Source organism: Carassius carassius, chromosome 11 (assembly GCF_963082965.1).
Source record: "Carassius carassius chromosome 11, fCarCar2.1, whole genome shotgun sequence".
Lineage (NCBI taxonomy): Eukaryota > Metazoa > Chordata > Actinopteri > Cypriniformes > Cyprinidae > Carassius > Carassius carassius.
In genome coordinates this window covers 2214270-2239595 of record NC_081765.1, presented here as the reverse complement: position 1 = coordinate 2239595, position 25326 = coordinate 2214270, and the positions used below count along the sequence as shown (strand labels likewise).

General features: G+C 39.7%; 2 protein-coding genes across 6 annotated transcripts in view; one reads left to right on the top strand and one right to left on the bottom strand.

The window, feature by feature from the left end:
• LOC132152620 (plakophilin-4-like) overlaps positions 1 to 20537 on the bottom strand; it is a 78800-nt gene extending 58263 nt beyond the window's left edge. Inside the window, exons 1-3 of one of the 4 annotated variants that reach the window (XM_059561378.1) lie at positions 20399 to 20537; positions 5370 to 5488; positions 243 to 355 (exon numbers count right to left, since the gene is read on the bottom strand). In XM_059561378.1, coding sequence (XP_059417361.1) covers positions 243 to 355; positions 5370 to 5483 — 227 coding nt within the window. In that variant the 5' untranslated portion in view covers positions 5484 to 5488; positions 20399 to 20537. Of the gene's footprint in view, positions 1 to 242; positions 356 to 5369; positions 5489 to 7608; positions 7687 to 8114; positions 8162 to 20398 lie in introns of those variants that run through there. The other 3 variants (XM_059561380.1, XM_059561381.1, XM_059561379.1) reach the window with 3 other exon arrangements.
• A 282-nt stretch (positions 20538 to 20819) lies between these two features.
• Positions 20820 to 25326, top strand: part of LOC132152616 (coiled-coil domain-containing protein 148-like) — a 92122-nt gene continuing 87615 nt past the window's right edge. For both annotated transcript variants that reach the window (XM_059561376.1, XM_059561375.1), the window contains exons 1-3: positions 20820 to 20972; positions 21752 to 21806; positions 22088 to 22209. In XM_059561376.1, coding sequence (XP_059417359.1) covers positions 21752 to 21806; positions 22088 to 22209 — 177 coding nt within the window. In that variant the 5' untranslated portion in view covers positions 20820 to 20972. The remainder of the gene's footprint in view (positions 20973 to 21751; positions 21807 to 22087; positions 22210 to 25326) is intronic.

The following is a 25326-nucleotide window of genomic DNA, read 5'->3' as shown; positions in this document are numbered from 1 at the left end:
TGTGTGTGTGTGTGTGTGTGTGTTGTGTGTGATGTGTGTGTGATGTGTGATGTGTGATGTGTGATGTGTGTGTGATGTGTGATGTGTGTGTGTGATGTGTGTGTGATGTGTGTGTGATGTGTGATGTGTGATGTGTGATGTGTGATGTGTGTGTGATGTGTGATGTGTGTGTGTGATGTGTGTGTGATGTGTGATGTGTGATGTGTGTGTGTGATGTGTGATGTGTGTGTGTGTGTGTGTACCCTCCACTAGCAGCTCCTGGGGATTCTGAACTCAGTCGGCATCGTTCCAGCTGATTGGCCACAATCTGTCGCTCCACCTCCAATTCCCGAGTCAAACGCTCAAACTGCAGCTCCTAAACACAATACACACACTCAGTCTCTGTCTCTGATGAACAACCGTATCGTGATTGAGACAGTGGTAAACACACATACTGTGTGTACCATAGTGCAACCTAAACATGCTTTAAACAAGCAGTGAAAGTGAAGACGTCACGTACACGCACCCTAGTGTAACAGTTCTCTGTCCTGCAGCACTGAGGAGCTAATGCACAATACACAGTCCCCAGAAAGAAAATTAGCAGACCTGATCCACCCTGCTACACCTGAACTACAAACCACTACACCCTCACTGTCCATATATTTATACAATTTTTATGAGATATTTTTCTATTTATTTGTTTTCCATATTTTTTGTTGTTGTTCTATTTGCCATATATTTCCTACATTAGTCATTTTTGACCACGAAGGTACCAAGTGTTTGTTGAATTTTTGACCCGTTAACACCTCTGAATCATGTCCATGCATCTTAGGGCTAGACACCTAACCCTAACCAAGTGTCATCTCCTTATTTGTCTAGCTGTTCACTTTGATCACAGTCAGTCTCCTCTTACTGTCATTTCTTTATCCTGTAAAAGCGTCTGATATTTATATTCAGACAATAACACGCAACTGTCCCTTCACAGTTCCTACTCTCATAAATTACTCGCACTGCACGTTGACTTTTAACCCTAAATATAAAATGTTTAACAACAGATTTCAGCACAGTGAATGTTTTTGCGCTGAATATCGCCTCCCTTGCCTCTCTGTGTTTCATTTGTTTAATGCGCGCAGTACAACAATGATTGCAACTAATGCACACTGTCAGGATGGGCCTTTATGCAAAAATGGAAAGGCTTGCGTGAAGTTGTGACATTTACAGATAATGATATGACCGTTAACTAAAAGCTGAGGATGCACACACGTATCTGTAAAAGCACCTGACAGACAAGCCATTACGCTAATGCATCAGCTTGAAGCTTAAAATAAAGATTTATCATGTTTCGGGCAGCTTGGATCAAGTACTTTTCCTGTAGATACATGTTTTGTCCATAGATATGCATTATTCAGTTCTGTAATTTGATGCGTCTGGCTGCAGTTGTATGTGCACTGTGGGCAGACCCGACTAATCGATAATGAGAATCATAGTCTATGATTTTCATTATCGATAATAATCGATTTTATCGATTAGTTGTTGCAGCCCTACTTCACAGCCTTTCATAACTCCTCTCCTGTGGCCTCATGGGATAGTAAAGTACCCACTGGATGTGCACTTCAGAATCTCAGTCGGGTACATATCTGTTTGAAACATGGCGGAAATACATTTATAATATATAATATATGTATTAACGCATCTATCTATCAAGATATAATATATATATTGGCTATATAATATGGCTATATCAATATAGAGACATCAGTGAGCACAAAGTATAGTGAATGGTGCTAATCACACAACTTTCACACTTTCCCTCATATTTAGGAGATGCCATGTATAAATAAGTGACAGAAATTAATAAATTGAATAATTTTGAATTCAGTTGTAGTAATTTGGGATTATGGTTGAAAATATATTTCTTCATAGTAATTACAACCCATTAGTTGTCTGAGTTTTTAATGTCAAGGCTGCAGCAGAGTGGTGGGTCCCCAGGACCAGGAAGGAAAACCACTGCCTTAAAATGTGTCACCCAAGAGCTGAGAGCCAGAGCTCTTTGTCAATGTATCAAGATTACACAGTCAGCACATTCATACAATGACACAAGATGACACCGTTTCTGAGAGACGATCACCCAGCTGCAAACCATACCCCTCTGGGCTTCTTCGTAAATGGGTCACACTTAGCTTCCTCCCGCCCGAAAACGGGCGAAGCCTTAAAATTGTACTTTACTTTTTCCCAGGATAACCAATCAAATATATTTTTGTTCTATAATTTTTTCTGATTATTATTTAGAATTTTTAGATTTTTTTATGATACTTTGCATTAATTATATAATTTTTATGAGCTATTTTTTCCATTAGAATTAATATATCATTTTTTATTTTATATTTATTTAAAAAAAAAATTCAATAAATGCAGCATTTCACATCAAAATAGAGTGCCAGCCTAAAAAAAAATGTTCCAGGAGAAGAACTTCATCTAGTGGCTTTAAAAAATAGCCACTTTTGTGTAATGTCCTGTACCAGCCTGTAGGCTGCCTATAGCTTCCTATATATCCTATGTAGAAAGGCTTTTTGATTCCTTTTGTTGTTTTAGACATGATTTCTCTATCTTATTCGTTTTTTTTATTTAGATATACATTTAGATATTCTAAAAGATGATTACTTTATTTTCTTAACAAAAATGTTTAGATAAGTATCAGGTTTTGCATTATGATTACAATCAAACTATAGCATTTGGTTAGAAAGGGAACACAATGTGTGTGTGTGTGTGTGTGTGTGTGTGTGTGTGTGTGTGTGTATTTGTGAATGTGTGTGTGTGTGTGTTGCATTTGAGCGAGAGTCTCTTTTTGTATTTTTTATTTATTTATTTTTGCATATTCTCAAAATTTGCTGTTGCAGTCTTACCAGTCTCTCTCTCTCTCTCTCTCTCTCTCTCTCTGTGTGTGTGTGTGTGTGTGTGTGCATTTGAGCAAGTTTTTTTTTTTCATTTATTGATTTTTATGTGGAATATTCTACAAATTTGCTGTTGCAGTCGCCAGTTTATCTGTGTATGTGTGTGTGTGTTTGTGTGCGTGGGTGTGTGTGTGTGGGGGGGGGGGGATCTTATTTGCACTCTTGATGTTCTAGAGTGTCACCCCTTCATTGCTGTACACTTTTTTTCAGCACAGTTGCTGATCTGTAGCTTGTACCACCAAAAGTTTCTCTGAGTTTTCCTATTTTTTCGTATTTCCCATTCATTTCCTATGTCGCCCGTTTTCGGGCGGGAGGAAGCTAAGTGTGACTTTTTTTTTTACGACCCTTTAACATATCAGAATCATCTCCTTGATTTTTGTGTGTGTTCATATAGGTAATACAACAAAAGTCACCAAGTTTCATCCCCATCCGATGAAGCAAAAAAATTAAACATTTCAAAACGTTCAAGTTTTCGCCCGTTTTCGGGCGAAGAAGCCCAGAGGGTTAAAAGTGCAAATACTAACACAGTGAACAAAACAACACAATGGTATGCATCTACAGAAGGCCCCCCAAGGCCACGAAACACACCCAACACACACACACACACACACACACACACACACACACTACTAAACAACTAATACGCTAAACTAATAGTGGAGTTTTACAAATACACTAAACACAGAAATGGCTTCTGCCCTCTTTTATTTATATTGTTTGGTTAAAAGCATGTCAGTGTGAATAAATAAATATTGCACATAAAAGTCTTAAGCAGACACCTAATAATTATATCGTGAGCATAATGCACATATCATGGAAATGGATACGGTTATCTCAGAGCACCAGCTCTTCAGTCTTCTAACTATGGACACAATAACCATTAAAATAATATTCCAATATAATAAAAGGAAAGTAAATTTAGAAATAATAGATGGATGTGATATTTGATTTAGGATGAAACATACATCACATTCTGCAACAACACTGATGATCTAAGTGATCAAACAAAATCTCTTCAAAAACCTCAAAAAAGCAAGAAATACTAGTAAAGGGTAAGCCACCAGTAAACTCGACGTGACATCACTCATCCCAGCCTTTCTACACTAAACCTCCCGGTCTGTCTCTCTCTCACTCCTTCCCCGGTTAAACTGCTAGATGTGTGGTTTACAGTCTGAGGGCTAATAGTCTAAATGCTGCTCAATTAAACAAGCTTCTCTTGTTCTATCCTCTCCTTTCTTTTACTTTGAGCGAGTACTTCAACAAAACGAGTGAAAGTTTCCAGGAAATTCCTTTTAAAGGAAGAGGAAATGACATTGGCCAGGTACTCTCCAATAGAGATTTATTTCCTGTTGACACTAGTCAACAATAGGATTTGGATTTATGCCATAAAGAGGGAGAACGGGAAGAGAGTATGACTTTCCTCTCAGATTTTCACACTTAAATCACCTAGTGTGTTTTTTAACCCTGGTATAAATGCCCCTTGCCCGTTTCATGTTCCACAATATTCTTATTTGGGGAGTCAGGTTTTGTAATTTTACACTTTACACTCTAAAACCCGGGTTTACATACTTATACATCTACAAAATTAATAAGAAGCCATGTGATCAACTAAGATCAGTGTGATCAGCTTTTTTTATCTATCAGCATTATTTTATTATTATTATCTGTATTACTATTATTTATTATTCCTCTTTGATGACAAATAATCTATCTATCTATCTATCTATCTATCTATCTATCTATCTATCTATCTATCTATCTATCTATCCTGAATAAAATTATAAACACAGCACTTATGTTTTTGTCCCCATTTCTCATGAGCTGAACTCAAAAATCTAATATCTATTTCTCTCAAATATTGTTCACAAATCTGTCTAAATCTGTGTTAATAAGCACTTCTCCTTTGCTGAGATAATCATCCACCTCACAGGTGTGGCATTTCAAGATGCTGATTAGACAGCATGATTATTGCACAGGTGTGCATTAGGCTGGATATAATAAAAGCCCACTCTAAATTGTGATGCTGGGGGGTCTGAAAACCAGTCAGTATCTGGTGTGAGCCCGATTTGCCTCACACAGTGCAACACATCTCCTTCACATAGAGTTGATCAGGTTGTTGATTGTGGCCTGTGAAATGTTGGTCCACTCTTCTTCAATTGCTGGATACTGGCAGGGACTGTCATATACACCAATCCAGAGCATCCCAAACATGATACTTTTTTTTTTTTAATCTAGAAAAAGTTTCAGCACTTTACAATAGTTAACCCCAAAATTAAAACTCTCTCATCAGTTACTCACCCTCATTTATCATTCCAAACCCTATGACTTTCTTGCTTCTGTGTAGAAGTTTTGGGTACCATTGACTTCAAAAGTATGGATAAAAAAATAAAACACTATGTAACAATACAGAAACAAAATGTGTGTGAAGAAGGTTGTTACCTGTTCTTTGACAGAATCCAGGATGTTGGTGGTTGCAGTGCTGTCCGACTCCATGCTGTGAAGCGCTGGCACGGCCCCTTCTTGTGTGCCTGGGCTTGGCTTCGGAGCTGGCATTCCTCCTGTCAACACACAACACATACCTGTGAAGCGGTGGTCAAACTGGTTTAGATCTTAAAAAAAATACACTAAAGGCCAATATTTGGAGCTAAAATGAATTTAAAACAATGGAACTGTAGCTATGGCCTTTGCACTCTACAGATTAGAGTAGAATCTCAAAAATGACTCTATAATAAAATGCCTGAATGTCTGCAATTCATGAACTGGGGAGTAACAATACAATCATGTCACGATTCAGTTTTCACAATAAGATTCTACATAACACCGCAAGCCGAATGAATGAACGAATGAATGAAGTTAATAGGAAGTTTTGAATTCTAAGACATGTTAAACAAATAAATTAGGCAAAATTATGTGATACATATGCTCGGTCTCTGTCAGATTACATACATTAAAAAAGTGCTAAATATTGAATATTTTAAAAAGCACTGTCACTTACTTTTTTTCTTTAAAATAATTTTTTAATGGTAGTGTATGACTATCCAGTAAAATAATAGCCCTATTTTAATTCACTTGTAAAGTCTGACATTTGCCAGATTCAAGACCAACCAATTGCAATTCTCCCATTGCATTGTCACGTATTATATTCAGCAATATATATAGTTGTTTAAGTCTAGGACTACACCTGGTACTAACATGTATTTTTGGTATTGGATCAGAAGTGGTCAGCAGATACCGGTGGAAACAGAAAAAGACATATGGAGGTAGTCAGAAACACATGTGACCATATGGCATTGTGAAGGCTAATTCACGCTGCACTGACAAACACACGTTCCTCGGGTTCTGTCTAATCAGTGTTACCCCTGTTGGTGTCATCTGGCATTAGTCGACGCTTGTTTCACCGACTGAACATGTTGAATCAGTGTTTGTCTGGTCTTGGAACGTCTGAGAAGAGACGTACTGTACTCAGTTGGTTGTCAGCGTGGGTCTGCTTCTGTCAGTGCTGTGTGAATTGGCCTTTAGGACCCAGACTTCCCATGAACACCCACTAACCAAACACAGAATCTTTTTGGGATTTGTTATAAGCACACCAAAGCAAGTCATTCAAAATTTAGGGCTGTACCAAAACACACAGATTACAGTCAAAAACTTCTAAATATCTGAATCAACTTCCTTTTCTGTAAACTGCTTGGTTTTGTGGATTCAGTGGTGTTGGGCCACAGCTCAAAAGTGAAATTAATAGCCAAACTAATCAGACTTCTTTACTCTTGGGTAGAATTCCCCTCCTTTTCTCATCTTCTACCATTATACAGTATATTCCCCTGGTTTCACATACAAGACTTAAATCTAGTACCAGATTAACATGCCTTAAAACATTTCAGGCCATTGATTTGTCTGAAGACGCACACTGTAATCTGTTTTGTTTGCTAAACTGGCCATTATGTCATATTAATGTGATATTCACTGTTACCTGGTCTTTCAGAAAATATGATTCCAAGTGTGAAGAGATCAACTGTAATAATGCTTGTCCTGCTGGTTACAGTATTTAAGTACTTTTTAGTAATGTTTATAAGTATTTATTTACCTTTGCAAAAATAGTGATAAGGTGCTGTCTAAAGTATAAATCAGTATTTTTTTTATATATTCTTTCATTTTCAATTGATCTATTTCTAATTTAGTTAATGTTATGTTAATTAAGTAAACATTTAATTGTCTTACACACCATTTTTAGTACTAGGAAGCTTCAAGAACAGGGCTGAGAAGAATCACTGCATACTACAATTCACTTCAGTCACCCACTAGCCATGAGCATTCATGGCATCCAGTAATAAAACTGCATCTGAACGAAGCACTTTTTAAATGGATCCTTCACAAAAATGCTCACAGGAAAACATTCCCACAGGCACACAACACTTAACTGTTTCTCTCAAGTAGCATATCGACCTCGTCATATAAAAGTGATATTTGTAGTCAGCTTTTGCCTTTCAGCTCTTATTACACAAAATCAACCCAACTTCAACAAACAAGGTCAGTAGTGAAATGTGGCAATTCAGAAGAAAAGATTATAACATAACCAGAGAACAACATTACAGCAGCAACCACAAGAACAAGGCTTTAGAGCAATGCACCAGGCAATAAACTCAGACGCACTTACACAATGATGTTTGTAAAGAGTAATTACCTGATGACCGTCATTTGTTTGATTCCCAAATCCAAAAACGTCTGTCAGCAGCAATGCAATAACGAGCAAAATGCCTTAAATTGCCATAAACTCCTCTTATGTACACAGAACAAAGACAGAGTAAGTCAGAGGTGAGGATGTGGAGGTTAAGATGAGAGGTAAAGCCTCTAGACTGTGAAACTGAACACTCTTTAGCCTTTTCAAAGGTTTGACTTTCCACAGAACAGAATGAGGAAAAGAAATACTGAAGGAGGCCCAGCTGAAAACATTCAACTTTGTCTGACACACCCAGAGGCTTTGGAAGGGATCCCAGCTCTAAATGTTCCAGATTGCATCAGACACAACATGTTTAAAAAAAAGAAAAAAAAAAAAAAGTAAGGGAGACAGAGAAAGAGTAACCCAACATGTATGCACACCCACACTCAAAAACTACAATAAACACAGCAGGTTTCAACACAAAACAGCTTTTTAAATGTCATGTTCTGAATCAAATGTTACAAGATTACCCTAAATTACCCCACTCGGAGTAGGTCCTCCCGCTCTCTCGGTTGCTCCCTCTGTAGAAAGAGAGCAGACAGGAGCATTTCTGTGTGAGCCATCAAACAGCGCTTAACCTTTCATGGGCAGGGCCTGCAGTCACCTTACACAGGAAGCGCTGTCATTCAGTACATAAGGGAGTGGAAACACACGTTATTCTCCTGAAACTACACTGAGACACACCTCATTTCTTAATCTCGCTTACTAAGAAATCTGACATGAGGGCCTAATATTTAGTGCTATGCATTCTGACATATGACATCTTATCTTTATTAAGTAATAAAAAGAGCAAATACAGACATGATTCAGACACTATGTTGGCTTTTTACTGCCTGTATCAAAAGTTATGACAGAGTAAACCATGTTTTATTTACATTTAAAATACTCCGAAAAACATAATTAATGTTACAGTTTTTTTTATTATTTCTCCTATCCATTTTATTATTAGTATCTAGTACCCTTACACACACACACACACACACACACAGACACACACCTCTTTGTATATCACTTTGCTTAGGAACTAGTGCTGTATAATAATAAATATTATATTTATAAACAAAACATCTTTCTTAAATATAAACATGCATTTGTGGGTATTATATACATAATATATACACAGTACACACACGTTGTCACAAACACGCCAGGTTCCACCTCCACACAATCACGGCGCACACCCTCACCTGAATTCTAAACATCACCACCTGATCCTCATCACCTGTCATCCACTACAGCACCATAAAAGCCACACACACGCACCCAGTCATTGTCCGGTCACGTTCGCGACAAGATCATTTCTGCGCTAACTATTAGGACTAACTCCTCTTTACCTTCTCTCCAAGGATAACCTCCGAAGACCCTTCTTCCATCTTCTCTCCAAGGATTGCCTCCAAGATCCTCCAAAACCCCACGGTGCGTGTGTGTGGCCCCTTCCTTCCCGGCACAGATCCCAACACCCATCCACTCTTCCCGCTCCTCTGCTTGTGTCAATTCAATAAATACCATCTTTCATCTGTTACTCCTCTGTCTCTGAGTGATCCGTAACACACGTATTACCATGTTAAATAACCTTACAGTTATTATAAGTTTTTAATATTAATCAAAAAAAAAAAGACAAGAAAATCACTCCCTGCTCTTGGATGAAAAACTTTTGCAACAATAATATGATCTTTTATTTATACAGTTAAACATGCAATGTTATTTTACATTTCATTACTTTATTCAATTTCTGTAACTAAAAACTAATGTTAGACCTGCCTAAAACACCTGAAAAGCATGGTTTGTTTTATTTGTATCTTTGCTCTATTGTATTAATTTGTGTTGTTACTGTAGTTAGCTTATTTGTTCTTGCTTTCTTTATTTTTTTATTTAATAATATATATAATCAATTATTTACCTAAACATAGCACACAGATTAGGCTACTTGTTAAAGTGCAATGAAATACCTTGTATTTGCAGACGATGTACGTCTGTTTGTGGATGGAGACTCATTCACCTGCTACAGGCTCTAATCCTCATTTGCGCGTGTGGTGTGTGTGTGTGTGCGCATGAAATGCAATGCTTAAGTGAAAAACTGGGCAGTTTGATAGCCGAATTATAATAGGCCACCGAATTATAATAGGCCAATCAATAAAAATAACATGTAAAATGTAATAGCCTACATTAATAGGAGAATGAGCCTAATATCATCTTGATTATCGACAGAGACATCTGCTATTGTCGATATGTCTGACTATCGTCGATACGCGATACTTTCGTCTATTGGCACAATGCTAATTAGCATGGTTTAAATCATACTTATATGACCACCATCAATTTGTAGCAGTGAATGAAGAGATATTATATCGATCACAAGTGCAGTATGGAGTACCTCAAGGCTCAGTACTAGGGCCGCTACTCTTCAAGCTTTACATGTTACCCTTGGGAGATATCATCAGGAAACATGGTGTTAGCTTTCACTCTTATGCTGATAATATACAGCTCTAAATTTCTTCGAGGCCCGGCGAAACACACCAATTTAAAAAACAGAATGCATAGTCGATATAAAAAAATAGAATAAAATAAAAAATTGGATGACTCGTAATTTATTTTTTCTGAAAAAAAACAGGTTTTAATTATAGGACCTAAAAACTCTGCATGTAATAACCTAGAACACTGTCTAAGACATGATGGCTGATCTGTCAATTCTTCATGGGTGCTTTTTCTGCACACTTAATAAACAAACTACAGCTAGTCCAAAATGCAGCAGCTAGAGTTCTTACTAGAACCAGGAATTATGACTATATTACTGCAGGTGGCAGATCCTTTTCTTATTTAGTGCCTAAACTCTGGAATAACCTACCTAACATTGTTCGGGAGGCAGACACACTCTTGCAGTTTAAATTTAGATTAAAGACCCATCTCTTTAACCTGGCTTACACATAACACACTAATACGCTTCTAATATCCATAAATGTTAAAGGATTTTTAGGCTGCATTAATTAGGTAAACCGGAACCGGAAACACTTCCCATAAAACCCGATGTACTTGCTACATCATTAGAAGAATGGCATCTACGCTAATATTTGTCTGTTTCTCTCTTATTCCGAGGTCACCGTAGCCACCAGATCCAGTCTGAATCCAGATCAGAGGGTCACTGCAGTCACCCGGATCCAGTATGTATCCAGACCAGATGGTGGATCAGCACCTAGAAAGGACCTCTACATCCCTGAAAGACAGCGGAGACAAGGACAACTAGAGCCCCAGATACAGATCTCCTGTAAAGACCTTGTCTCAGAGGAGCACCAGGACAAGACCACAGGAAACAAATGATTCTTTCTGCACAATCTGACTTTGCTGCAGCCTGGAATTGAACTGCTGGTTTCGTCTGGTCAGAGAAGAACTGGTCCCCCAACTGAGCCTGGTTTCTCCCAAGGTTTTTTAAACGTGCACTTTATCGTGCACTGTCGGCTTCATAAGCAGATTTTCACATAAAAAGCTAGATGCAGATGTTCACATAAAGCTACATGACACACTGCATTAAAGGTAATATTAGAAAAGGTGTAATAGGGGCACTTTAAAATGCATACCTGCTACACAAAATGCATACAGTGTCACACACCTGGACTCATTTTGTGTGTTTTTGCCCCTGTGACCCAGTTTCTGTCTCTATGTGGTTTGATTAGTTCCCAGGTGTGTCTAGTCATTTCCGCATGTGTTCCATGTCCCTGTTAATTTAGTCATTCCATCCACCTGTGTTTTCCCTATTATCCCTTGTATAAAAGCCTTGTCCTTTCAGTTCTGTTTTGTCGGGTCTACTCGTCACTTGTCTACTTGTCCGCTTGTTTCCTGTTACTTGCCACTTGCCACTTGCCACTTGCCACCTGTTATTTGCTACTTACCTTGCCTATGTTTGATTTAATAAATCCTTGTTTCGTTTATCCCTCGGCTCCGTGTTCCTTCCAGCAGCGTAAGCCGTGACAGAAGACCCGACCTAAAAAGTAAAAAAAAACTGCGTGTTTTTCCTCCGTTTTGTTTTCCGTTTTTTCACAGTCTTTTTCTTTCCGTAGTGTGTCATGGATCCCCTCTATCGCCCCGAATACCTCCTCCTCCTGCTGGAGCAGGAGGGACTGTCTCTCGAGGACCATACCAGACGGTTTCTCTTGATAGCTAATGCCACCAGCTACCCGGACCACGCGCTCTGCACCTTTTATCACGCCGGCCTGAACTCCAGGTGCAGAGCGTTGTCGCCCGAAGATGGTCCTCGGGAGGATTTCGCCGCATTCATAGAGTGGAATCTGGTGAGAAATGGGTCACCTCTCACGGTCGGCCCAATGGAGGATCTCGCCAGGTCCACTCTGGACCCAGAGCCCAGCCTACAATCTCCCCACGGTACGAGGCATAAGCCCGAGCCCACCGATGACGGAGAGCCAAAGAGCAACCCGTCAGACCAGGTGCGAGAGCCGGCGACACTGCCCACCACGAGGGAGCAAAATGTGGAGCGCCAAATGGGTCAAAATGAGGGGGTTTCCAATTCACCTATGCCAGATCCTCTGTTAAGCCCAGGAAGGGCTCCTGATCTTCCGTTAAGCCCAGGACGGGCTCCTGATCCTCCTGTAAGCCCAGGACGGGCTCCTGATCCTCTGTTAAGCCCAGGAAGGGCTCCTGATCTTCCGTTAAGCCCAGGACGGGCTCCTGATCCTCCTGTAAGCCCAGGACGGGCTCCTGATCCTCTGTTAAGCCCAGGAAGGGCTCCTGATTCCCCGTTAAGCCCAGGACGGGCTCCTGTTCCACCGTTAAGCCCAGGACGGGCTCCTGATCCTCCTGTAAGCCCAGGACGGGCTCCTGATCCTCTGTTAAGCCCAGGAAGGGCTCCTGATTCCCCGTTAAGCCCAGGACGGGCTCCTGATCCTCCTGTAAGCCCAGGACGGGCTCCTGATCCTCTGTTAAGCCCAGGAAGGGCTCCTGATTCCCCGTTATGCCCAGGACGGGCTCCTGTTCCCCCGTTAAACCCAGGACGGGCTCCTGATCCTCCTTTAAGCCCAGGACGGGCTCCTGAACCCCCGTTAAGCCCAGGACGGGCTCCTGAACCCCCGTTAAGCCCAGGAAGGGCTCCTGATCTTCCGTTAAGCCCAGGACGGGCTCCTGATCTTCCGTTAAGCCCAGGACGGGCTCCTGATCCCCCGTTAAGCCGAGGACGGGCTCCTGAACCCCCGTTAAGCCGAGGACGGGCTCCTGAACCCCCGTTAAGCCCAGGACGGGCTCCTGAACCCCCGTTAAGCCCAGGACGGGCTCCTGAACCCCCGTTAAGCCCAGGACGGGCTCCTGAACCCCCGTTAAGCCCAGGAAGGGCTCCTGATCTTCTGTAAGCCCAGGACGGGCTCCTGATCCTCCTTTAAGCCCAGGACGGGCTCCTGATCCCCCGTTAAGCCGAGGACGGGCTCCTGAACCCCCGTTAAGCCCAGGACGGGCTCCTGAACCCCCGTTAAGCCCAGGACGGGCACCTGATCCTCCGTTAAGCCCAGGATGGGCTCCAGCCCCAGAGCTTACTCCAATGCCTGCTCCTCCAAAATTACCACCCTCCCACCCACTCCTGCCTCCTCCTCCGCTGTCGTCTGGCTGCCCCTCTGCTCGCCCTCAGCCTACCATCATTGTGGTGCGAGCTCAGCGGGACCGCCATCCTCCAGCGACACCTTGGTCGGCGTCTCCCTCACCTCCGCCTCGGCCCGTTGACCCGTCGGCTCCACCATGGCTCCTAGCTCCTTCCTCTCCGCTGTGGCCCGGCAGTCCGCAGGCTCTGCCTGGCTCCCTCGTCCCTCCGGCTCCGCCTTGGTCTGGCGTCGTCCATCCTATGCCTCGGGACTCCACTCCTCCGGCTTCGCCTCATCCCTCCGGCTCCGTCAGGCTCCTTCATCCCCTCGGCTACACCTCAGTCCTCGGTCACTCTGGCCTCACCGCGGCCTTCCGGATCCACATCGCCGCGTCAGTCACCAGAGCCATCAGTTCCGCCTAGGACCTCCGGCTCCTCCCCGTCACCCTGGCTCTTCGGCTCTCCGTCTCCGCCTCGGGCTCCTCCTCCACTTGCTCCGTTGCCGTGGGTCGAGTCCCTGGAGTCGGTGACCATTCCTCCTCCATGGCTCCTTCCACCGTCGGCTCCACCTTGGGCCGTTATGGCTGTGGCCTGGGTCCTGCTGGGTGCCTCCTGCTTCAGATCCTTCCTGTCTCCTCCCTGGCTCCTCCCTCCGTCATCTCCTCCCTGGCTCCTTCCTCTGTGGTCCCTGTCTGCTGGCCTCCCTTTGTTGTTTCTACGGTGCGAGGACGCACCTACCGGGAGGGGGGAGTACTGTCACACACCTGGACTCATTTTGTGTGTTTTTGCCCCTGTGACCCAGTTTCTGTCTCTATGTGGTTTGATTAGTTCCCAGGTGTGTCTAGTCATTTCCGCATGTGTTCCATGTCCCTGTTAATTTAGTCATTCCATCCACCTGTGTTTTCCCTATTATCCCTTGTATAAAAGCCTTGTCCTTTCAGTTCTGTTTTGTCGGGTCTACTCGTCTACTCGTCTACTTGTTACTTGTCTACTTGTCCGCTTGTTACCTGTTACTTGCCACTTGCCACTTGCCACCTGTTATTTGCTACTTACCTTGCCTATGTTTGATTTAATAAATCCTTGTTTCGTTTATCCCTCGGCTCCGTGTTCCTTCCAGCAGCGTAAGCCGTGACATACAGGTTGGAAGGTCTGACATAACTTTTTCAAGATTAGATACAGGTAGTGACGATTCTCACTGGCCAATCCGTGATCAGCAGAGTTTACACATAACGTTTTGGTAATGTTACGGTTCACTTGGAACCTCAAGAGGTAATAGGAAAAAAAGTACCAGATATTAGGTTCTGTACCCAGCGGACACCCCCCCAAAAGTGAACCGTACCGTGCCAAACCATGCAGTGGAAAAGCGCCAAAAGACATGTTTTAAGTGTACATTACTGAAATAGACTAATTCTTCTGTTCCCTTTATGGATTTAATTTAGAGAGTCATGGAGACTGAAGGTAGGTATTTTCATCTTTGTGGATAAGGCTGATTTCAACTTGGCCAAAACATGGCGGCGAGGAAGGAACATGATTGGGAAAAAGAGCCATAGTGGATGATCCGGGCCAGAGGGGTGCTAACATCACAATGTGTGTTGCAATATCTACTGATGGACTGCTGTTACACAAAATACAGAAATTCGTCAAGTGGAAATTTTATCTTCCTGGGTGGGTCGCAATTTAGCTTATGTATGGGAAACACTGAGCACGTACAAGTTGAGAATGCACTGACGTAAGATGTCTACTCTGGGCCAAACATTACATTCTGACGCAAATGACGCATTTACTCCATGCTAGGGCTGCACGATGTGTCGTTTAAGCATCGATATCGCGATGTACGAATCCACGATAGTCACATCGCAGGATGTGCGATGTAGGCTGTCGTACTTGATCTGTTATTCATTAACTGTACGGGCCAGCTGCTCCCCTGCCCTTGACGAATGTGATTCGCAGATTAATTGCACAGCTTAACCATCATAGAGTGAAAGTTTTTTCATTGACAGGACTGAAAAACACATGCAAGTTTAACAGGGCAGAGAGAGCGCGAGAGAGACACAGAGAGAGAGAGCGCGCGAGAGAGACAGGGAGGGAGGGAGAGCGCGCGCGCGAGAGAGACAGAGAGAGAGCGCGCGCGAGAGAGACAGAGACAGAGAGAGAGAGAGAGAGCGCGCGAGAGAGACAGAGAGAGAGAGAGCGCGCGCGCGCGAGACAGAGAGAGAGAGAGAGAGCATGTGCGAGAGAGACAGAGAGAGAGCGTGCGCGAGAGAGACAGAGAGAGAGCGAGCTGTCTTCAAACAACACGAGCGCTGTCTTGCTCTCTCTCCCTCCCGCATATTAATCAATTGACGCGATGGTGTCGATGTTTAAATCATTTAAAATGAGAATGTAAGTGTGCTCACCCCATTTTTGTTTGTAAGAAAAAATATCGCAATATATATCGCAGAAAAATAAAATATCGCAATGTCATTTTTTCCCAATATCGTGCAGCCCTACTCCATGCTGTTTACGGAAGTCAAAGAAATGTGTAAAGTCAATGAATAATATGTCTCTGGGCCAAAAGCAGCTGCATGAATGTGAATGTTTGACACAAAAATGAAAACATCAACAAAAAAACAGACTTCATCCAACCCTCGATGTTTACAAATAACAACACTGGAGAGAAATTACTCCCAAAAGATCATTTAAAGTCATTGTTGTGTAAAGCATCAAACAGACAAGACAAAAAGTAGCTTCAGCAAGAAATATTTTGTTTGATCAAATTTGTTACATACCATATTTTTCGGACTATAAGTCGCACAGAGTATAAGTCGCATCAGTCCAAAAATACGTCATGATGAGGAAAAAAACATATATAAGTCGCACTGCACTATAAGTCGCATTCATTTAGAACCAAGAAAAAACATTACCGTCTACAGCCGAGAGAGGGCGCTCTATGCTGCTCAGTGTAGACTACAGGAGCACTGAGCAGCATCTCTGGCAGCATAGAGCGCCCTCTTGCGGCTGTAGACGGTAATGTTTTCTCTTGGATCATTTCTCTCGGTTCATGTCAAATTAATTTTGATAAATAAGTCGCACCTGACTATAAGTCGCAGGACCAGCCAAACTATGAAAAAATACAGTATATGTACACTTTTGGACCATGAGAGTGAGTAAATTTTGGGTGGGTGAATGATACCTTTAATAATTAATTTTATAATTATTACTATTGAAATTAGGGCTGCACGATAAATCACATGCAGTATTTAATCTTTTATACTATTACAGAGAACCATTCAATTGTACTTGTATTGGTACAGCCTACTGAAATTTTGGTATATTGTGACAACAGAAATCTGTGGAATGGGAGGCACAGTAAAAATATATAAATTTACTCTTGACTCTTAAAATTGATAAATATAGCACCATTCTGATGATATACTGGTATTACCGGTGTTGTCACATGTCGATTAACTGATGGGAAAATTTCCTCACCATCAACACCTTACAGTGAACTCCAAAAAGAAAGAGACAGCAGTATTAATGTTCACTTTAAGCAGAATTCACTATTTGATCATTAAATCCCTTCCTAGAAAAGATACTGAGAAAAGCAGGAATATATTACACATCTCAGAATGAATTCCTCTGGTCTATTACTTGTGGTTGGCCTCATGGAAAAAGAGTCTCTATATGGTACACTCTTAAACTTACACAGCCTTTTGAAAACACAGGCTACAGTAACAGTAAATGGTAGACACAGAGAAAATTTCCATCTCACTCACTCAAACATCCTCACTCTCAGTCTCTCAGCCCAGTGCTACTCTTACTCTAACATCAGATAATTATAATAAGCGATTACCCAGTTAAGATATTACCCTACCTGCCTCGGTTGCAAAACTTATTGAAGGGCATTTCTATACAGACAGTTGCACGACTGCAAGTCCAAATGTTCAAACTGAAAAACCCTACCCGTCCCTGACAGAAATTACATCAATGTAATTCATATCAAACTTTTCATTTCAGTTCTTTTTTAGAAAAAGATTTTATGCTGTATAGAATTCAGTGGACACTTATTTTAGTCTCTAGTCAGTTCACTTAAAAAAAAACACAAATACAACATAAACTGTCCACATTAAGGTCATCTTCATTCTTAAGGGATTCCTCAATAGCTTTTGAAAACATGGACAGCGGCCAGATTACAAGATCTATTTACACAGCCACACATGACATGCACCCAGAAATCCTGTCAAGAACAGAAGCACACTTATTCATGTGGTCATTCCTGTTTTCAAACACGAAAATAATAATTAAAGTGGCTAGTCAAAAACATTTTAAGTAGAATTAAAATCACATAAATGCAAACAAAATTATTGATTAAAAGGTCATGCATGTCTTTTCTGTGATTAAAATTAGAAGGTTGTGTCAATAAATTGGTCATGAATTGTATTTTTTGACTAACCTGGAGTGGATTAACGCGTATGCGCATTATGAATCATTTTCTCCTGATAACCCCGAAAAGAACTTAAATTACACTTTTAGTTTTGATCGTACAGATAAGAGCAATACATCAATCGAATCTGTAAAGGGTCTACTTTTTTTGTGTACAGACAAAATAATAACAGAGCTTTGTGCACTTATAAAATAAAGAAAACAAACAAGGTGTGCTGTCTGCAGCCTTTGTCTTCATTTACAAACATGTCATTAAAATGAACTGTAACTCCGTGAATACTCAACGAAGAGACACGAGAGAGATATCTATAGAAAACCTGACATGTCTATTTTTAAACTAAACTAGTGCTGCCAAAAACAAATATTCTGTGATAAAGTAATCCATATGAAAACAACGCGATGTCCGTTTTTCACGTCTCCCTTCATTATCTTCTAATGTGACCACGCCCCCGCGCAGGAATACGCTCATAACAGAAGACAACGCAAGGAGACTGTTCTTCAGGTTCTTTTTATTTTATTTTTATTCAAGTTTTTTATTTTTGCTTCGCGATGAGAGGAATAAGACATAATTCACCCCAAAAAGATGTGATGTGGTTGAGGATTTGAGATTTGGATTTCCTCCGAAAAAAGAATGAAGCGCTTTATTCAGCAGAGATCATAACCATGAGTAAGTCTCTTTTTATTTATTTATATACTTGTACTAGTTTTTCATAACGCGTAAACATTTTACTAGTTAGACTTTTTCCAAACTATAATTCCTCACTAAATGTATAATCAAGTGAAACATTATGAAGTTTCAATGACAATATAGACTACTACTGTAGGTAAGGGATGTATATTGTCATTCCTTACCTACTTATTTGTATTTTATGTATTTTTTATTCTTTTATTATGTGTTTTTTGTTCTGTTGCTGTCATTCTGTTGCACTGCGGAGCTTCGGTCACGAAAACAAATGCTGTTCTTTCAATTTATCCCAAAAAAACCTGATTGTTCCTAATAAACGGTTTAACTGCACTCGCAAGTGGATATTAAATTATGTTGTGGGATAATTAAATATATTCTAAATAAACTACAAACATAAAATTTTATAGATTTATTTTGTCCTCACATTCTTTCTTGTAACTCCTTCCTCTCAGTGACACAAGCTGACTGAATGGCTCATTATGCAGCTCATTATGCAGCTCATTATGCAGCTCATTATGCGTGCCTTTGTCTTCTCAGGTGAAAAATCACAATGGTATTAATGATAGTTGACGCCTACTTGTATATGACTTTTAGAAACAAAAAGTAAAATGTAAATCAATATATTGTTTTCTGTGAGTGAGTAAACAAGATGATTTTCACATAATTTAGAAAGAAAAATTCTAGGCTTCAAGCTCCAGTTTTTAAAAGTCCCGGGAAACCATTGTTCTTTATGTGTTTTTTTTTGCCTTATTCAAGTGATTTAACATTTTTAGTTTTTCACTAACCACGGATAGCATTTTTTTTTCTCAAAAACACAATCATGTACATACATGCATTTCACATATTATTATACCCCAGTTTGTGCTGATTACAGTGAGATTAGACTTTAGCCATTTAGATATTTATAAGCAACTGAAAAAAGCACAAATGTCAGGGCATGACAAAACTTCTCCAGGCTCCAAAAATATCCTTAGACCTGTGAAGGGAGCCTAGAAAGCCCTCAGAGAACACCCCCTAATAAAAAGCTGTCACTTATCTTTGTTCAATGAGATCTCACAAAGTTAGATTATAAACACTGAAGCTCTACACTGCGCAATAATCTCTACACTTATTTTTATAATATCTATATAATGTCATAATGAGAGGATTCGCTATCACACACAACTGAACAACACTCCGGCGCACTGTTGCCAACTATTTTCAATGAAAAGTATCTGAAGCCTGCATGAAAAGTTACTAAATTAAGTCATATGCAAGTTTAGTTTTCACTGTCATGCTGACACCCTTTTAAGTGTCACTATCTGCTCTAGCCTCTCCAGCATATCCTGAGACTTAGTTGTATAAACGTGGGTTGGTCTGTGGGATGCAAAATGGGCAGCACAGGAGAAGAGAATCTGGAGTAAGCAACAAACAAGTCACAGGTGGCATACAGGACAGGCTGACCCACACTCTCTAGCTTCTATAAGCAAAACTTTTTCTGCAGTATATTTTAAGATGAATAAGCCTTTTGGAAACTTCCTGAACCTATCATCATCTCACATCACAATTATGGACCACGTGACTCATGGTCAATACCAGTGTTTTAAAGTACACAAGGTAAGAGTTGTTGTTGTTTTGGGTTTTCTAAACTCCGCCTCCAGGCCGCCTCACATTCCCGGAATTCCTGCTCAGTCCTCACCTGGCCTTACTCACTCACCTTGAGCAAACACATATTTATACCCACTAAAAGTGCTCTCTGACTGAGAAATATAAAACAGGCGAGTAACATCTAGCACAGGCTAACTTACACAGAATGGACTCTAGCAGTAAAAGGTCTGAGTGTTGGGTTGGCTAAGATAGTTACAGTTACAGGAGACAGACCGAGATAGAATTAACTTAATATCCCCCGCTCATGCACTGAACTCCCTCTCTTACCGTAAAAAAATCGTAAATTAAAATCAATTTATAAAACTGTAGTTAAAACTCGTACTTCATTCGCCTAACTTCATAATTCGCATCCCGTTCAAACTTTCACCGTTAAATTAAGTCGCACATCGCAGTTTGTCAAAAAAATACTCATAATTCGTCTTCATTACCTTTCGTAGCACTTGTTTAATCCAAGACGATATGTTTAAATATTAAATCACATCGAAAAGAGACATTCTCCTCTGTCGGATCTCATTTGTTAGTTCCGTGAATCCACTGCCATACTCCAGGAGCTCGAGAAAACCCTCCTCTCAGCAAGTATAACTAGGTCCCTGCAGGAAAGTAATGGGAGTTATCAGACAGATCAGGGTGTTTCTAGACTATGATACCTGATTGGCTGACGTCATGGTGATGTCGGTTTAGGGGTGGGGTTAGGTAAGGGGGATCATTTTGATTGCATGATTTAGAAACACCCAGCAGTTTGACAACACCCATAACGTCATAAACGCCCACTTTAGCTCTGCAGAGACCTAAGTCCATATTGCGCTGCTCTCCGGACACGCGGAATACGACGCGTGACGTCAGCTCACCCTGGGATTTAAGCCTTGCATGCCATTGGCCCACACCATGTAAAGCGGCAGCTTGGTTGGTCGGCTGTGTTGTTGAATTGGCCAATAGGAGAGTAGAAAACGGTGTCCATGGTTACACTGGATACACAACAGTCTTTGCAACTGGATCATAAAGGTAATGATGTTTTTAATATGCCTTTATTCTGTGTAAGGGCTTATGTGTGCTGTTTGAAGTTATTTTCCTCCTTTTTCATAGTTGCCAGTAGTTTTTCAAAATCAAAGAAAGATTTTAAGATGTTTAAAAATAAAAACTTTAGATTTGCATAATTCCAATAAATAAATTCGGTAAATTACACAGCAGTTAATACTATCAGTTGGACACTGTTTGAGTGAAGCTATTCAGAGAAAATCACTGTAAATGATATTAGTTCATTTAGACGATCGAAACGGATACAAACAATGGCCTAGTTTGCAGATGTTCTCTTCAAATAAACACGTCTCGTAAAGTGCAGTTACGTCACATTTAATACACAGTGCTTTATTCAATGCACATCGTTTCAAAACAACTTCACATTGATAAACAGGAAAATAACAGTGTTGATAAAATCAACCATTTAGAAACGACTTGAATTTTAGATGTAGCATCGACAATAGTGCCATTATTCAGCTGTTTCATTTCAGTTTAGTGACTCAATATTACAAAGTCAATTAATTATACGGCAGTTGTATTCAGCTCAAATCTGTTCAATGTTGATTCGATCCAGTTTAGAAAACGTCGTTGTTGCAAATCCAGCTCAGTTCAGTTCAAATTTAGTTTTCATCCGATAATGCCAGTGAAGTTAAATCGAAAATATTACTGAATATTAATTATATTTAAACCTGTCAAATACATTGCATTGATTTTACATTCATAAAAGTCCTACATATGTAATCATATTTACATTTTATTCACAGATGAGTAGCAGAGATTTGTGTTCTTCCGTCACAAACTACTGCTCTAAAGACACAGGTAGGCAGCTGTGGTCAGACTTTCATTTTATCCAGAAAAAGATCTGTCAGCACCAGCTGTCATTCATTCCCCTCAACAACTTTGACCTGCAGAAATAATGTGTATCTATATGTATAAGCACTTCTGTACAGACATTCTTGAATTCTGCAGTTTAGAGTTGTTCTGTATACAGACTATGAATATAAAATCTGATATAAACTTTGTATTGACTGACATTTAATTGACTAATATGCACTAATTACATGCACAGTCCTTTGAATTACTTTTTTTTTATTACCTAGAAAAGTTGCCTCAAAAAATACAAGTGGGTCTGGGACATTCAAAATGTAAAGTGATCCAATATGAGCAACTACGGGACATGCTAGAGGCCAAACGCCTTTCCTCCCAGCTCTCTCAACAGAAGGTAATTAATGTGTTGTATACCCAATGTCATGTTTTTGTTACAGTGCAGGAAGAAATTATTTTTTCACTAGTTTTGCATTTTCTTTGCAGACATTTTCTTTGATCATTTATCTCCTATTAAACGCTTTACTTATTTATTTATTCTTTGGCAAATAGATAATTAAAATATGTGGTAAATAAATTATTCAGAATTAATGGATTGTGATGGTCCAGCAATCATCCTTTTGGAGTCAGTGAAGGTTCAGTTCAATTCAAGTTTATTTGTATAGTGCATTTTACAATACAAATCATTGCAAAGCAACTTTACAGAAAATTAAGTTTCTACAATATTTAGTAGTAGCTTATCAGTGGTGACTGTCAGTTTATGTGCATATGACAGAAATGTACAGAAAAAACAATTAAAGACGTAATCAAACAGATGATGAGCACTGTTAACAGCAGTTATTTTATGATGCAATCAAACTTATAGCAATATTTGTTAGTTCTGTATGTTGTTTCAGGGTTAGCATCATCTGAGGTCCTCTAAAGGGTTGGCATCATCTCTTATCAGGTGTTCTGGATCCAGACTGGAGCTTGTGTAAATCCGGCAAAACAGAGAAACAAATAGAGACAAAATTAGCGTAGCTGCTGTTCCAACCAAGTAAAATTAATTAGTTTTACCCAAGCTACAGAATAATAATGCACATTTGATCAGACATAACTGCTGTCCAAAATTATGAGATGCATTATTTGAATGCTTGGTGAAAGAGGTGTGTTTTTAATCTAGATTTAAACAGAGAGAGTGTGTCCGAACCCCGAACATTATCAAGAAGGCTATTCCAGAGTTTGGGAGCCAAATGCGAAAAATCTCTACCTCCTTTAGTGGACTTTGTTATCCTAGGGACTACCATAAGTCTAGCGTTTTGTGACCTTAGGGAGCGTGATGGATTGTAGCGAACCTAATAGGTAGCCAATACAGAGAGTGTAAAATTGGGGTAATATGATCATATTTTCTTGACTTGGAAAGGACTCTAGCTGCTGCATTTTGGACTACTGTAGCTTGTTTATTGAAGATGCAGGACAAGCACCGAGCAGTGCATTACAATAGTCCAGTCTAGAGGTCATGAATGCATGAACTAGCTTTTCTGCATCAGAAACAGGTAACATATTTCATAGCTTGGCAGTGTTTCTAAGATGGAAGAATACTGTTTTTGTAATATGGGAAATATGGTTTTGCAAAAGACAAGTTGCTGTCTAATATAACACCCTGATTTTTTACTGTAGAGGAAGTAATAGTACATTCGTCTAGCTGCAAATTGTAATCTACGATATTCTGTGTACTGTTTTTTTTTTTGTCCATTAAATAATATCTCTGTCTTTAATATGATTTAATATGATTATTGGTTAATCAATCTTTTACATTTTTAACACAGTCTGTTAGCTTAGATAATTAAGATGTTTCATCTGGTCTCGTTGAGATATATAGTTGAGTATCATCACCATAACAGTGGAAACTTATCCCGCATTTTCTAATAATATTACCAAGGGGCAACATATATATATTGAAAATAGCTGAGGACCTAGGACAGATCCTTGTGGCACTCCATATTTTACTGGTGATAAATGAGATGACTCCCCATTTAAACAAACAAAGCGGTAACGATCGGACAGGTAAGGTCTAAATCATCTTAAAGCCAGATATTTATTTATTTATTTTTTGCAGGAAGGAGCACAATTGAGCAGACACAACTTTTTCAAAAATTTTAGACATAAATGGAAGATTTGAAATGGGCCTATAATTTGCCAGTTCACTAGGATCTAGTTGTGGTTTCTTAATAAGAGGCTTAATAACTATTAAGCTATTATCAGTGATACGCAGCATACACAATACAAAGAAAAAGTCAGTAACATCATCACTTTGAGGTACGATATTTATATCAGTAAGATCAATTCCATGCGATATCATTAAATCTAGTGTATGATTAGAATGATGAGTGAACCCGGTGACATTTTGCTTGACTCCAAAAGAGTTTATTAGGTCAGTAAATGCAAGTCCTAATGCATCATTTGTATTATCAAAGTGAATGTTAAAATCTCAAACAATTAGCACTTTATCAACAAAAAAACGAATAGGTCTGAGAGGAAATCTGCTAATTATTTTAGGAATTCTGTATACGGCCCTGGTGGTCTATACACAGTAGCCAGAGCAAGAGATACAATAGATTTATTTTGCATATCTGACAGTGTAACATTAAGCAGAAGTATTTCGAATGAGTTAAACCTGTATCCTGTTTTCTGGGTAACATTGAGAATACCACTTTATATTGTTGCGACACCTCCGCCACGACCAGTCTGATGGGGCTCATTCTTATAACAGTAGTTTGGTGGAGTAGACTCATTTCGACCAATATAATCATTTGGTTTTAGCCAGGTTTCAGTCAAGCAGAGTACATCAAAACTATTGTCTGTGATCATTTCATTTACAATAACTGCTTTGGGTGTGAGTGATTTAATGTTTATGAGCCCAAACTAAAAAATGTGTTTTTATTCATTTATTTTAATTTTTTCTGGTTTAATCAGGATCAGATATTTTCTAGTTGCTACATTAAATTTATATTTTGACATCACTATTTGGGGAACAGACACAGATTTAATACACAGCGCAAGTACTTCTATCATTTAAGTGGGTAAAACAAAAGCCATCATGGCAGTTATTTGAGAATTGGCTTACTAGCCACATGGAGCGTAGCGTCCTGGAGATTTTATTCCACAATATTCTCCTTCGACTCTGCCGGGCTGAAGGCCATCAGCGCGAAAGAGCCTAGGACGCTCCCAGAAAAGATTCCAATTATTAACAAAGAGCAGTTTCTGTTCTTTACACTATGACAATAAGAAATCAAAATAAACCTATTGATAACAAGGCGCTCTGATTGTTTTTTTTTATAGAACATGATATAGGATATATTCACACGTTATAGAAACGAAAATTATGGTTTATAAAATTGATTTTAAGATAAAAAATAGACGATAAAGAATTAATGTGAGTTCAAACTCAAGACACACTGCAGCAACAAACAGAAAGTGATAAAATCAGAATCAGAATGTGCTGTGAACTTTAAAAGAAACTTAAAATTAATGA